The sequence below is a fragment of the Clupea harengus genome, chromosome 25, assembly GCF_900700415.2.
Source record: "Clupea harengus chromosome 25, Ch_v2.0.2, whole genome shotgun sequence".
In the NCBI taxonomy this organism is placed as follows: domain Eukaryota; kingdom Metazoa; phylum Chordata; class Actinopteri; order Clupeiformes; family Clupeidae; genus Clupea; species Clupea harengus.
In genome coordinates, this window is record NC_045176.1 from 9,129,471 (window position 1) to 9,144,613 (window position 15,143).

Below are 15,143 nucleotides of genomic sequence, written 5' to 3' on the forward strand. Positions count from 1 at the left end.
AAAAGAGATTGCTTCCAACATGTCAGGAATGTGAGATTAATATCGATACTTATTATCGTGACCTATTTACTTGCAGTTAGCTGGGATTCTAAACAGCCTGCTGGAGCAGAGTGGTAACAGGGAAAGCTTGAAAGAAACACTGAGGTGAACACTTTCAGCAAAATAATGTATATTAGGAGAAGACTGAGGTACACATTGCTATTTCATACAAGAAGCTAAGATATTTATTTTTCCCAAAGCAGTGTGTGTGTGTGTGTGTGTGTGTGCGTTTACCACCTTCAATTTCTACTTCCGATATCAGAATTGTATAAGCACCCAAACAATGCTAAGATCACAAAGCCACATTCTCCCTGTGTATTTTAGTGACAGCAAAGTAACTGCTGTGTGGGGCTAGAATCTTGAGCAGAGCAGCGATGTCATCTCCAGCTCCCCCTCAGCCTGCCAGTGAACCTGTCCATCCTGCAGAGGATGATTCTGGGACGTGTTTGGGATGGGGTTTGATTCTGGGACGTGTTTGGGATGGGTTTGATTCTGGGACGTGTTTTGGATGGGGTTTGATTCTGGGACGTGTTTGGGATGGGTTTGATTCTGGGACGTGTTTGGGATGGGTTTGATTCTGGGACGTGTTTGGGATGGGGTTTGATTCTGGGACGTGTTTGGGATGGGTTTGATTCTGGGACGTGTTTGGGATGGGTTTGATTCTGGGACGTGTTTGGGACGGGTTTCAGCTCTCATTGCTCAGAACCAGAGGAGAGCCCTGCTTTAGGATTGGGGGCGCTTGGTTTGCCAGCCTCGGAACCACTAATATCCACGACTGAATCCTGCTTATTTTCATTTCCCACTTTGACAATGTCTACCTCCACAACAATGGAATCGCAAGTACACCTATTAAATCCTTTAATTATTATAGAACATTTATAAAGCATTGTAATGTACATCATAGTCTTTTAAATGCTTACGGGCAACTATACTCGCAAGCTTGCAAGCAGCAAAATGCCTTTGCAATGCCTTCTGAAGGATTTCGTGTCAAATGTTGTGACAAAAATCACATATTACCAAATAAATGTGGTTTTCAACAATGTCTTAGTTCCTACCCGTGTGAAGGACCCTATTAATATATCAAAAATAAGACCTTACTTGTTATTTCTATGTGTGTTTGCTGGTGTTGCAACAGGTCGTGTCATGTCAGGGTTTAATCAACAAATATTGATATGTGGCAGCTTGAAAGCATGTGACATAGGCTGTAACATGACAGCACTTGCCATGCCAGTTATCAATACTGAGAACATGACTCTGTTGTATCATTATACAATAATGAATACTAATGCCAGGACGTGGCATCTGCCATAACCGGTTCATTACACGGCTATGACCCGTGTGTACAAATGCAACTAACATACACGACCGGACAGCTCAGCAGCTCGGGAAGCATGAGGCAACTCCGTGCAAGTAGTTTGGCACTCTCAATGAGTCATGTAGCTGCGAGACTCCATGACACACAGTGTGTCGTATGATGCTTTGCACAGAATGCATTCTAGGCATGAGGTTTTTTTTCTTCTTTTTTTTCAAAGGAAGTGTTATCCTGATGGGCAGCGTTTTGATAAATAGATACAACTGAAGCCACACTCATCAGTGTTACCACAGGAGAACAGAACTGAAATCACACTCATCAGTGTTACCACAGGAGAACAGAACTGAAATCACACTCATCAGTGTTACCACAGGAGAACAGAACTGAAGCCACACTCATCGGTGTTACCACAGGAAAACAGAACTGAAATGCAAATGGAAAAGTTCTCAGTGCTCCAAATCATATCATCTCTGTTTCGACCGAGGGGCTATGCACGTTTTTTTTTTTAGACTTTTGATATTTCCCGTAATTATGGTAAGCTAGGAAATTTCACTCGTTCTAATTACCTGTTGCAAAGCACTTGGCATTTGTAGATGAGTAACCCACCCAGGATGGCATAAGTGAGCACTCTGTCAGTTCAGGCAGGCCACACCAGTCATGCTTAGAAATCAGCAATCAGCCTTCCGCTGCCATAGTTTCAAGCCATGTTTAAATGTTGACCTCCATCCCCATTTCAACACGCTCAGTCCATTTAGCTCCAAGCCATTACATTTCCATGAAAAGCGCAGAGAACGTCACAGGTGGCCATGTGATGCAGGATGCTGGCGATGTGTCAGTCACACACAGCAGTTGGTGTCACAGCGAGGTATCTCGCGGAGAATCTGCAAACTCCAAATTACCCAGAGAGTATTTGTTCCTTGTGCATGCTAAAACTTTGTGTTTAAAACATTGGTTCCTCTGTTCATAGGTGGTTTGATTCGCCGTTACTGAAATCTGCGACAGTGAGAGATTTAAGCCAGTATTCTCAACACAGTGTAGGGACAACGACCAGTGAAACCCCACCCGCATAGACAGGCAGGGAGTTTGTCCAGAACACGGTCATACCAGCAGTACTCACTCTACTGCCATCATGACTGTCTTCATTGGGGTAATGTTAATGACTGTAAGCACCTATACACCATAGGTGCTGGTACCTTTAACACCCCACAGGTCTGCTCCTTCAGAAGAAAAAAAAACATTGATGAACTACCTAGATACCAAAGAATGGAATTGACATTCCAGTTTGAGAAATATACATAATGTCACAGTTTTCTCCATGCTGATTAGACCAAGAAGGAGCCTCCACCAAATTCAAATACATGTTTTGGTTTAAAAGCACTCACTCAGATTTGTTAATGAACCAAGAAACTCCTCCATTTTATTTTTCAGCCTCAAACTACTTAAAACCATGCAGAGGTGGTAGAACTCGACTGTGACCAGGTTGAGGACACTTTATGTAGCAACTTCATACACAGTAATTGTGCTTTTTCCATTTAATATTTTTTTTAATTATTTATCTGTATTACAAATTTTCACTTAAATTCATTGTACACTTACAAATAGTTGATGACCACTGTGTTTTGGCAAACTGAGGGGTAGGAGGTAATGAGCACAGTGTCCTTTCTTTCCATTTGACAGATCTGTTGTTGTCTAGGACTTGTGAGTTTGCTACATACACTATTCATATATTTTGCAGGCCTTCTGAATTGATGAAGCAAAGCATAGAGTTACAAAACAACCGTTCCTGAGGCACTTCATGAGATATCAGAAGGAATACTGAGAATTCCAAAAAAACAGACACCCTACTATCTCATTTTTTTTTTGACAAATATAAACAACTAACGAATGACAACGTCTACAATGTTTCAGAATGTGACTTTCACTCCAGACTACGGTGACCCCAATCCACAGAAACAGAGAGAATGAGAGAGATAACCAAAAAAAAGGACCAACAATATGGGGGAAATCAAAACCAGAAAAAAAGTCTGTTTTGGTATTGTCATATTGTTTTGTTTGTTTTTGTTGTGTTCCTTGAAATGTCACAATGGCACCCTCAAACAAACAAACAAACAAACAGAATAATAGTCAGAAAAAAAAACATCTTGTCAGTGAGAGTCTTTGTTGTCACTGACCTCTGTGGCCTGTGCATCCTGCTCTTCAAAGAGGCCTGCCAGCATCTTGAAGCGTGGGCCCCAGTCACTGATGCACTTGAACTCCTCCTCGGGGTCCCCGCCCCATGACTCAATGGAACTAAGGGACTCGGCCACCGAGCCCTCCCCCTCGTACGCGTACGTGGCCAGTGAGTCATACGGCGGCGTGGAGCCGCTGGCGTGGTTCTCCATGAGCCGCTGGTGGATGTACGTGCGGATGTCCTCGCTGTCCTCGGCGGCTGCGGTGGAGGCGCGGGCCAGGTCCGACAGAGAGCGTCCGTCTGGCCTGACGTCCCGTCGGAGTGCGGTCTCCTTCACAGCCTTGGGGTTGCGGAGAGTTCCCATGTCGAAGGCGTGCGTGTCCTCTTCGCCCCCTCCCTCGTCATCGTAGTGGATCACGTTGTCCCTGATGTCTTCCTTGGAGGACATGAGGGCCTCCTTGTCCTTATGCCGTCTCAGGCCCACATAGAGCACCACAATCACTGTTAACACACACACACACACACACACAGACACACACGCACACACACACACAGAGAGACACACACAGAGAGACAGTTTTTACCCCCAGGCTGTTAGGCTGCTGAATCAGCAACACTGAACAGTCGCCATCACCTTGTACTTCACACCCATACAAATACACTTGCTACATATATATATATAAACACATATTTTTTATCTTATTTAATTTATTATTCCCCACCCTGGAAACTGCCCTTCTTGTATTTCAAACTGTTGTTACTTGTTATATGTTATATGTTATTTCTGGTATATGTTATTTTGGTATATGTTATTTGTGTTACCTGTTGTATGCCGTCTACTGTGTAGATGTTGGCTGCCAAGTCGTAAGAATTTCGCTGCGCTGAAGAAATTTGGTGTATGCGATAATAAACACTTTGACTTTGACTTTGACACCAGATACACAAATGGTCATATATATGAGGACTCATGACGCTGTTCTAAAATCATCCACACCCGTTACAACACCACAGTATCTTAATCACCCACACCACTAACACACGTACGCTGTGGCAGCACTCTCATTAGTCCTAATCACACAGTATGCATTGACACACTGAGGCCACTTAAGCATATGCACCTTATGTTGGTTCCTGACAAAAACACAGCAGACATGGCTGAGAGAAAATCTAAAGCACATGGTTAAAACGCGGTGGGGAAGTCACGTGCCAGGGATCCATTAGGCGATTTCTCTCTTTCTTCTGGTGCTCTCATTCTGAGCGGAACTAAAGGGACTGGCAGCCTGGGGCCAGCCGTAATGCGCTTTTGACATGCTGTCTGTCACCATTGTGGCACTGCAGTTCTTAGGGAGAGAGGATGGGAGACGGCCTCTCCCAGTTCCCCCCCCCCCACCATCCCTGCCTGCACACAGGCACACACAGATACACACGCAGACACAGACACACACACACGCACGCATACACACACACACACACACACACACACACACACACACACACACACACACCACACACACACACACACACACACACACACACACACACACACACACACACACACACACACACACACACACACACACACACACACACACACACACACACCACCACCACTACTTCAGACACAAAATACACAGCACTAATGTTCTTCCTCCAGTGAAGGCCAGGTAGCATATACAACCAATACAAACTGGTTAAAAATGTACTCATGTTGGGGAAAAAATAGGTCCATTGCCATTTTTCAAGGGAAGACTTTTTTTCTTAACCACAACTGCTTCTCTAAATTTCATTATTTATTTAGAGAACTGTGTTCTCAAATTACAACAATTTAACTCCAGCTCCCCCAAGTGGAAAGTTGTTAGACATGCTCAGCTAATTTTTTAATAGCTTATGACCATCATAAATATTCTACTACCTATCGACCATTAAGGGAAGTAACAAGCATGCTTTACATTGTGTATGTGTGTGTTTGTGCACTTGTACGTTTCCTGTGGTGCATGTGTATGTGTGTTTGTGTGTGTGTGTGTCTGTCTGTTTGCACTTGTATTATTCCTGTGGTGCATGTGTATGTGTGTAGGTATATGTGTGTGTGTGTGTGCTTTTGGTTGTGTGGTTATGTGTGTGTGTGTGGCTATATGTGTTTGTGTGTGTGGGTGTGTGTGTGTGGCTATGTGTGTTTGTGTGTGTGTGTGTGGGTGTGTGTGGGTGTGCGTGTATGTGTGTGTGTGTGTGTGCATGTGTGAGTATGTGTGTGTTATCAAGGCACCACCCAATCACGTGTCCTGCACAGCGCATCCCTCTATGTGCCTATGATAACTGACAGGAGGAGAGGCACCTGGTCCCTCAGGAGGGCCGTGCTTTCTCTCATGTTGCCATGGCGGCGCTACAGCGAGCTGCCACTCACCCAGCAGTATGACGACGCAAAGCAGGATGGCCACCAGCGCGCCGGTGCTCAAGCCCACGGGCAGGAAGACGGCCTCGGCGCTGCACGACAGCAGCGCGCCGCCGGCCCGGCACGAGCACACCTGCACCGACAGCGTGGCCGTGCTGCTCAGCACCGGGTAGCCGCCGTCCTCCACCACCACGGCCACGGCGTACCAGCGCTGCTGCTGCCGCCTGAAGCCAGAGCGCCGCGCCACGATGCCCGCCGTGTTGTCTGGGGAAGGGAACGAGAGAGAGAGAGGGAACACAAGAGGAAAATCAGAAAGAAGAGATGAGAATGGATGGATGTGGACCTGACCGAAACAGTGAGCTCCACGCGGGCTTTAAGTGCGCAACACTAAGAGGATGACTTATGATTGGGTTCTGGGCTTTCTGGTGCAAGGCCCAATTTTCTATGCTACATTTCCTCTGTGCTACAACCAGCGCATATTTCAGGCTATGCTAGACCCAGCCTCCAAACGCTAAATGCATCCTCCTTACAGATGACTAACCCCATTAATCAATTAATTACAACCATTTGAGAGGGGCTTAAAGATGGGCAAAACGCAAGATTTCCTCCAAACTGTTGCAGAAAAAAGTCGATCCCCTTTGAAGCCGTGATGAAGCAGGAAGGTTCTGGCTGAAAGGGATTACAAGCTTACACGAGTAAGTCCTGCAAAGAGCATCCTGCACCTTAAGATTCAAAATGATGTCTTAATAAATGCTACAGCCTCATTGATACTGCAGAAAGCACACATTCCCTGCAATTTTGGCCAGAGGTGATTTGTGTATTTGTGAGTGCTGCGGTTGGACCCGTCTCGTGGCCTGTGAGTTATTATATTCTAATAAATCAATCTCTTCTCTCCCAAAGGGTCAGGTGGAGTGTGCGGCTTAGCCTCTGACCTTCACCATTGTGTTGATATGACCCGACAAGAACTCTCTGAAAAGTCTGATACTCCTGAGGTGAGGTGAGAACTGTAGCGACACGGGGCCCAGAGCCGAGGAGTGTGTTGGCGGGCGCCTGTCTGCAGCGGTGGCGGGGCGCGGAGGTGATGTGTCGAGATGCTCCTGTCCTCTGCTCAAAGGTCACCTGATCCTGTCGCGGCCGGTTTGTTACGCCTCGACAGCCAGGGGATTGCACTCGACAATGCAGGGCCCCATTAGAGCGCACCTCGAGCCTGAGTGTGTGTGTGTGTGTCTGTGTGTGTGTGTGTGTGTGTCTGTGTGCCTGGCCTGCCTTGAGTGCTCCTGTCTGTGGGAATCAGATCTGATGATACTCATGTACTAAGAACAGGCCGGGCCCCTGTCTCGGCCGTGGGGACTGGACTGACAGCCAGGTGAGAGCATCTGTACAAAATACCCCTGAACTGGGACACAGTGTACCCAGCTTTAGTCTTTAGTGTAAAATATCACAAAGGCAACTTCCTTCTCATGGGCGGCTGGTTATTCTAGTATATTCATTTATAGAGTAAGTCTGCTGGATGGCAGTCACCTATGACATAAGAACAGAGTCAAATTTTGGGAGAGCAGAGGGAAGCATCCCTCAGTATTTCACTTACTTCCAAAGTCCCGTATGGTGAAGTTCCTATTCCGTACGTCTTTGAGTGCCTTGAAGTAGAACCTCTGACCCATTGCAGAGAGATCTCTGTCCTGTGCACTGATCGTCTGGATCACCTGGGATACAGGAAGATATTAAGGAGGTGTGTGAAAGTGGGAAATACACACCTCTACACCTTTCACCATGTTGATTGTCCTACTGACGTTTTCTGACACCTGCTGAATTTTTCTTTTTTTTTTATTTCCCACCAGCTTAGCTTCACTAAATATGCAAACACACAGCTACAATGTGTGCTATCTACGCTAATTAGGGGCTATGAATTACTGAGACATAATAAAAATGCTTTTGTCTTTGTTTTCTGAGTGAACTCAGAGCAAAAATACAACAGATAAACAAAACCCACAGCCCTGGACAGCAGCTCTTGCGGGCTCAGCTCTGTTCAGCACCACGGACAGCTCCTGTGTCAAAGCCCACAGCAGAGCGTGCAACATCACAGACACAGCTCCGACGTCAGACACGACCCCACCACTGCCGCTGCCGCCGCTGCTGCTGCCAGCTTACAATCACACACCTGCAGGGGGAGTTGGCCCCACTCCGACTCCGAGGGAGACAGGCACAGAGAGGCGGCTAATAAAGGACCGGCCTGTCTGACTGAGATTGGAATAGATTGCACGGCCTCACAATCCCTCACGGCTCCCCGCCCTTCTCCCTGCAGCCCGCCCCCCCCACCGAGGTCTTTTCACAAGGAAAAGCCAGGCAAATCCCAGCCTTGTTGGAAGAGAGAGAGATTTTTACAGATGGAGTGTGAAAGGAACGACTGGTGTGTGGAAGTCTCTGAGACATGCTCTCTTTAGCTGTTTCTTATTCACTGTGGCTAAGCAATTGACCTGTAAGTTTAAGCAGGGGTCTGACACCCCCACTCCCACCCAAGCCAACAAAATACCTCCACATTAAGGGGCTAATGTAACACACTAATTATAATTAGAATTGTAGGTCTGTATATGTTATGTGTTTCTGTTTTATCATAAACTGTGAAGCATAATGATGGACTGTACGATGGACTGACACACATACAAATGTGAACACATACAGTGAGACAAATACATCAACATGCACACAAACACACACCAACACACACACACACACACACACACACACACACACACACACACACACACACACACACACACACACACACACATAATCACTCACCTGGCCAACTTTGGCATTTTCACAAACAATTGTCTCAGGTGGAATGACAAGCTCAGGGGCAAACTCGTTGACATCCAGCACGGTAATTGTGACACCAGCCATACTAAACAGTAGTGGGTTGTCTGTAAGAGAATAGTATTGTCCATCACTTCTGTAAGTTTGGCACCAAAGGACACCTTGCCAAAGGCATTTCTATGGATATCTATCTCATGAGTCAGTGAAACAGTGACTACAGTGGAACAGTGACACTGTGTGTTCAGATGTGAAACTGCAGGCTCCAAATTGTTTATTGTTGTCTTCCATTATTACTAGGATTTCATTGTGACTTGACGTTCTAAATAAAGACGTAATTTCGCCTTCTGATCATGACAATTTAATAGTTTGAAGAGTACCTTGTAGCGTAGATTATTTTACATAAGGAATGGTTACAATATGTAACATATTGCATAGATCATAATAATTATAAAGATGTATATATACATTTTTACATTTCTTTTAACATATTTGCTGAATCATAATGATGTTGATAACTGAACATAAGTATTAATACTCTAAACAATATCATTTTCCATACCATGCACACACAGTACTGTTTTCCATAATTTAACCACTAGATGGCAGTATACCATTATTCTTTGACACACCACAGCATTTTCTCAAGACCAGTCCATGTTCTACTTACTAACTTTAGTAGCAACAACTGTGATGTTGTGTTGTGCTACAGTCTCCCGGTCCAGGAACTCACTGACTGTGATAAGTCCCTCCACTGGGTCAATGTCAAATGCATGCTCTAAATCCCTGTTCCAGTCCAGAGAATACCTTCAGAGACAAAAAGAAATAAGAATAAAATAAAAAAGAATAAAATATTGTTAGAGTGGAGCATAATCACAGAGTAACAACCTCTTCAACCTCTATTAATCCGACCACACACAGTGCACATAAGTGGGTGGAGGCGTCGATGAGGAAATAGCAACCAAGGAAAGTTAGTATGAAGCTTAGTTATGACCTATAAACAATAACTACTGAGAACCTATGAACTTTCTACCGTGATATAGTAAAATATGTAACAATCTAGGCCACCTGACATCTCTGTAGGATATGATATTCCTGCAGTAACCCACTGTAGCCAGCTACTGAGTAGTCTATAATGGTGGACTAATTTAGATCCCAGTCTATCCTATAGAATATTCCTATAGAATTATTAGCATTGCAATTCATTTTACATTTACATTTAGAACATTTGTCAAGTGTTTTGTCATTACGGAAGATTATTTGCGTTTCTATAATCATAACATAAAATTTCTATAATCATAACATAACATGCTATAATCATTCATTAAAATCATAAACACACACACACACACACACACACACACACACACACACACACACTGCACTGTCTCTTTGACAACACAGGGATTTTCCCATTATTCTCTTGGCATAGCTAAACGTGCCTTGAGCTTTACCACCATAATGAAACATTTTGTGGCCAAAACTGAACACTTCACTCCACACAACATTCACAACAACTTTGCAACTGTATTGCACAATATATGCAAAAAATCCCAACCACAGTGCTTTTAGGTCCTTCAACCATATCAAAACCGTTGGCAAATAACGGTGTATCGTGTATGTGTATGTGAGCACCAAGGGTACGATAGAGACCTAACATTATTCCAAAAATGGAGAAAGTGAGTCCTCCGGCGGGGTGGATGTGTCATATTCCCTGCTGCGGTGGCTCCATCAGGCCACTGCTATTTGTGCTGCATGTGAGTGCTTTTGTGATTTAATCTCCCAGTAGAACAATGGCAAATGCAAGGCTGTGAAATATTCAAGACCCTGCAAAAAGACAGCCTTTTAAGTTGGCTGAGTGACTACAAACGGGCCAGGATGTTTTCACATGCAACATTTATCATGAAACAAAATACCTCTGCGGGAACATGCCCGTTTTGGTGTAAGGCCATGCCACATGCTTTAAGCATCGACATGGCAACACCTTCAACAACACTTACCTTGAGGAAAACAAACATGGCAATAAATAAACCAGATAGACAGCAAAGTCCTTAGGTGGCGTGTCAGACTTATGTCAGCCAAAAAGATATAATCCAAGCCCTTATCCCTGCTTAGAAATTAACCGAAATGAGAACTGGCTGTGTTCCTTTCATCACCTCATATCCAAAATGACTAACACCTGGGTTTCAAAAACTGTATTCATATAAAATTCCACTGTTTTTATGGGCTGAGAGCTGAACAATACCTTTGTATTCATCTCAGGCTTCTTTTGTTAATCTGTGGCTTGTGGCTTGTCTGAATGATTGGGTGTGATGTAGTGGGAAAAATATATTGGTGTGTGTTTGTGTGTGTGTGAGAGAGAGAGAGAGAGAGATAGCAAGAGAGAGAAAGAGAGTGAGCGGGAAAGAGAGAGAAAGAGAGAGCAAGAGAGAGAGAGAGAGAGAGAGAGAGAGTTTGCTTACCTAATTGGACTGTTGCCTACATCCATATCCTGTGCTCTCACTGCGCCTACAATGATGCCCACAGGTGTGTCCTCGTAGGCCTCCATGCTGTAGTGGGGCTTGCTGAACACAGGGGGCTCATCCACGTCCAGAACGTTCACCTTCACCGTCGCCGTGTCCTTAAACGGCCCCTGGAACAGGAACCGAGGGTCCAAGTGCACATTAGAAGCTTCCACTTTGAAAGTGTATGCCTTTCTGGTCTCATAGTCCAGTCGCTGTAAAAAAAAGACACACAGAGAGAGAGAGACAGAGAGAGAGGAGAGAGAGAGGACAGAAAAAAAAAAACAGTGAGTGACACTAAAAGGTGTAATGCGTTGGATCTGCCACTCACATAGGTGTCTTATCTTGTGCCTGCAGTGGTGTGTGCCTGGGTGACAAGTTGTCGGAGGTGTCACAAAGGCTGCCCTCACACAGGAGCACCTGAGACGGAGTGACAAGAGGAACAGCATGCCCATCAGGAGACGCTCCACACCACCGCTCTCCGACACCCGCTCCCCGTGCCCGCTCTCGGCCCACGCACCCATCCCAGCACGGCGTGACGGGGGTTTGGCCTTGACCTCGCCTCACACACACACACACACACACACACACACACACGCACCTTTTTTTGTGTGTGCCTTTACAGATGAACTCAAGCATGGGATTTCATTTAACAAGCCAGGAAGCCCAGAAAAAAACAAGAGACAACCCTACAAAGAAAAGGGGAAAGGAAATAAAAATGCCCTCCTGGGTTTTTCAGAGATGTGGCAGAGATGCGGCAGAGATGTGGCAGACACTTGAAGCTGGTGCAGATTTCAGATGAGGGGTATTGGTGCACACTCTATTTATTATGACAGGAGAATGAGTTGGGATTAATGAATGTCACATCCTCAGACCAAAGCCAAACAGACAAATCAATAGCTCATGATGAGAAAGAGAGAGAGAGAGAGAGAGAGAGAGAGAGAGAGAGAGAGAGAGAGAGAGAGAGAGCGGTGGGGGTGGGGGTGGCAAGGCTAAACATAGCTCCTCTCACTCACAGAGGAATTAGGATTTACAAAATAAATAAAATTTAGCAAGCCACAAGTGTTATTTTACTCAGTGTGTCTCCTTCAAAGAAGGGTATCACTTAATCACTTAAATGGGCCTAGTCTTTTTCGCGCACTTCAGCTGAGTGTCTTATTCATACATAATTCAGGGTCTCATATAGAAATCAAAGTATTTTGTTCATTTTTAGACACACATTGAGACACTTCAAACAGAAATGAATCCAGTGCACTGTGAACCGAGACTGCTTCAGCTGTAGCACAAAGATTAAACACTACATTTGAGGCGTCTAATGCATTAGGATGTGACAACGAGAGCATCTGCTGAGCAAAGACTAGACAGGCACACCAGCCATCTGTACACACGACCAAGTCCAAACACAGACAGCAGTAGCCCTGGTCCTTTAGAAACAGAGTCCGTGGTGTGCAGAATCTGCAGAACAGGAAAACTGAGGCTCCAGTTCAATTCAGCTGAGTTCACCTCCACTCCTGCACAATTAGCTGTGCGCCGCGGTGCCGACCCAGGGGCAGGTCCCCTTTGATATGGAAATGCGGAGCACCCACGGCAGTGGGATCGATTCACCTATGAGAGGCGCTGAGGTAAGGAATGGCAGTTTGAGCCGACTGAACCCAGCACATGAAGAGGGGCTTGTGCCTTTGATTCCCATTCAAGGGGAGTGGGAGGGAATGTGTCTCATTTAACCGCTGATTTGTGTCTTTTATCAGATGCTCAACCTAACAAAAAATGAAAAAGTGCCCCCAGCACCAGAGCTCCAACTCTCAAAGGAGATCTGCATTGGCCCCGTAAGCAGTGCAGACACAGAGCGAGACCTTTGTGTGTGTGTGTGTGTGTGTGTGTGTGTGTGTGTGTCACATTTGTCACTTTGACACCCTCCTCTCAAGTTCTGCTCTGCTTTTGTTTTTCGCTGCATAAATCTCCAAACCAAATAACATAACTTGTAAAGTGAGCGTCGGTTCTAAGTTCTTTTGAAGTGAACAGCAGTGAGGTGTAGATGGGCCCATGGGGTTCCTGCTGCTAAATGGCTTGATGGTGTTCCTGCAGCTCGGGTAGAACAGGTTCTCCAGAATACCCGTCATGGGTATGATTCTCAGGCAGCACACTCGTTCCTAAAATATGTAAACGTCTAGCATTGTGTGTTTCTTTGGATAAGTCTCTGCGGGAAATAATTGAAGTGCTAAGTGAATAATGCGTACATTGCACATCATCGGAAATGTTGTGCTTTGCATACTGAACACACAACAGCGATTTCTTTCTATCCTTCTCTGTTCCGATCACTGTGAGATGATGTTGCCCAAAGATATGTATTCTACCCTGTGCCTCAGGATTGTTTTCCCATTTCCACCTACATTCTAGAAGAAAAAAAAGAAATAGTGAATCCTGTCGCAAAAAAAAAAAAAAAAAAAAAAAACCCAGCCACATCAATAACAACAACCACCAAATCCCCACAGGACAGACACAGAATCAGCGCTACATCTCCCACACTCATGCCTCTCTGGTCACCCTGCTGCTAGCCTTGTTACCGGTGACAGCGGTGCTGCCGCATCTGCCTCACACACACAACAAGAGCCGCTGTGCTGAGCGCCAACTCCACACCTCTGGCATGTCCTGGTGTGTGTGTGTGTGTGTGTGTGTGTCTGTCTGTCAGTGTGCACAGAGCTGACAGCCTGCTGACTCGCTAACAGCTGAGGAGAAAACTGGAGATGAGAGGCAGAGAGTCGGGTCAGTGCTGTGAGACCCATGCAAAAATAGAGGAGCCCACAATAAACCTTTAAAGGAGCTGAGAGGTGAAGAAGAGGACGCCTCTGACAGTGACGCAATCGTACTGCCGCATGTGCAAACACAGAATGATGAGAATCCACACACGTCTCTGGCCACACGTCCCTTATGGATCTTTTTTTTTGCAGACGCTATGGTTTTTAAGAACAAAGCTTTTTTTTTAATGTCATGTAAAAGCTTTGCTTCTTTGTTGAATTTACTCTGAAGACAAATGAGCGTCTTCCATAAAACAGCGTCCCATTGTAGCATCCCTTCCTAAAAGAACAGAACAACGAGCTCTTTCCAATAACAAGTCCCACGACAGATTGATTTTAAACACTTGTGATCTAAGATGTAGGATCTTTTAAGTCAACTGGCATTTAAATATTATATTTTACCCCCTTTTTGGTTGGCCAAGGCCAGTTTCTCTGTGAATCAGAGATAAGTGGTTGGTGTTGCTGTGTGTATCGGTGTGAGTCAGGGAGAGACGCGTTCAGGTGAGGTGCACACACACCACCACACACACACACACACACACACACACACACACACCACCACACCGCTGCCTATTCTCTGGGGCTTTGCCCAGCCAGCTCTGCCAGACCCAATCTCATCTCAGCACAGGCAGGCACAGATAGGAGCACTTTTATCTGGCTATGAAACAGGGTATAAAACAGCGTTTCCATGATCCAATTCACTGTGGTAATTCAGTGTGTTCAATGTTCAGAACCACCAACCCCCCCCCCTTCCTCCCTCTCTGCTTTGTGCTCTCTGAAACATAACCATAGGTGGCACTGTCTGACTCCACACAGATTACCCCACACTATTTGAAGCGAAAAAAGACACACGCTTGTGTTTTGATGAGGGACTGCGAATGGGATGAATGGGAGAGGAGCTACAGAAATGGATAAAAGCACAACTACATTGAACTTTCTGTGTCAACATCTAACTAGCGCCTCAGAGACCCATGTTTGTTTGTTTGGAAAAACACACTCCAGTCATCAAAGCACTTCTGCTTCCATAACCCCAGTTTGAAGAAGTCGTGTAACACCCTGAGTGTTATTATCTGGTTAATGGAGCTGCACTGTTCATCTGTTGCATTTTTAACACTGTCAGGCACTT

The 15,143-nt window shown here is 45.3% G+C and overlaps 1 protein-coding gene across 1 annotated transcript in view; it reads right to left on the reverse strand.

The window, feature by feature from the left end:
* Nucleotides 1-2,742: 2,742 nt before the first annotated feature.
* The window catches only part of cdh12a (cadherin 12, type 2a (N-cadherin 2)), a 35,084-nt gene continuing 22,683 nt past the window's right edge, over nt 2,743-15,143 (reverse strand). Inside the window, exons 7-12 of the mRNA XM_012827800.3 lie at nt 11,184-11,437; nt 9,392-9,528; nt 8,710-8,831; nt 7,499-7,613; nt 5,923-6,174; nt 2,743-4,022 (exon numbers count right to left, since the gene is read on the reverse strand). Coding sequence (XP_012683254.2) covers nt 3,496-4,022; nt 5,923-6,174; nt 7,499-7,613; nt 8,710-8,831; nt 9,392-9,528; nt 11,184-11,437 — 1,407 coding nt within the window. The 3' untranslated portion in view covers nt 2,743-3,495. The remainder of the gene's footprint in view (nt 4,023-5,922; nt 6,175-7,498; nt 7,614-8,709; nt 8,832-9,391; nt 9,529-11,183; nt 11,438-15,143) is intronic.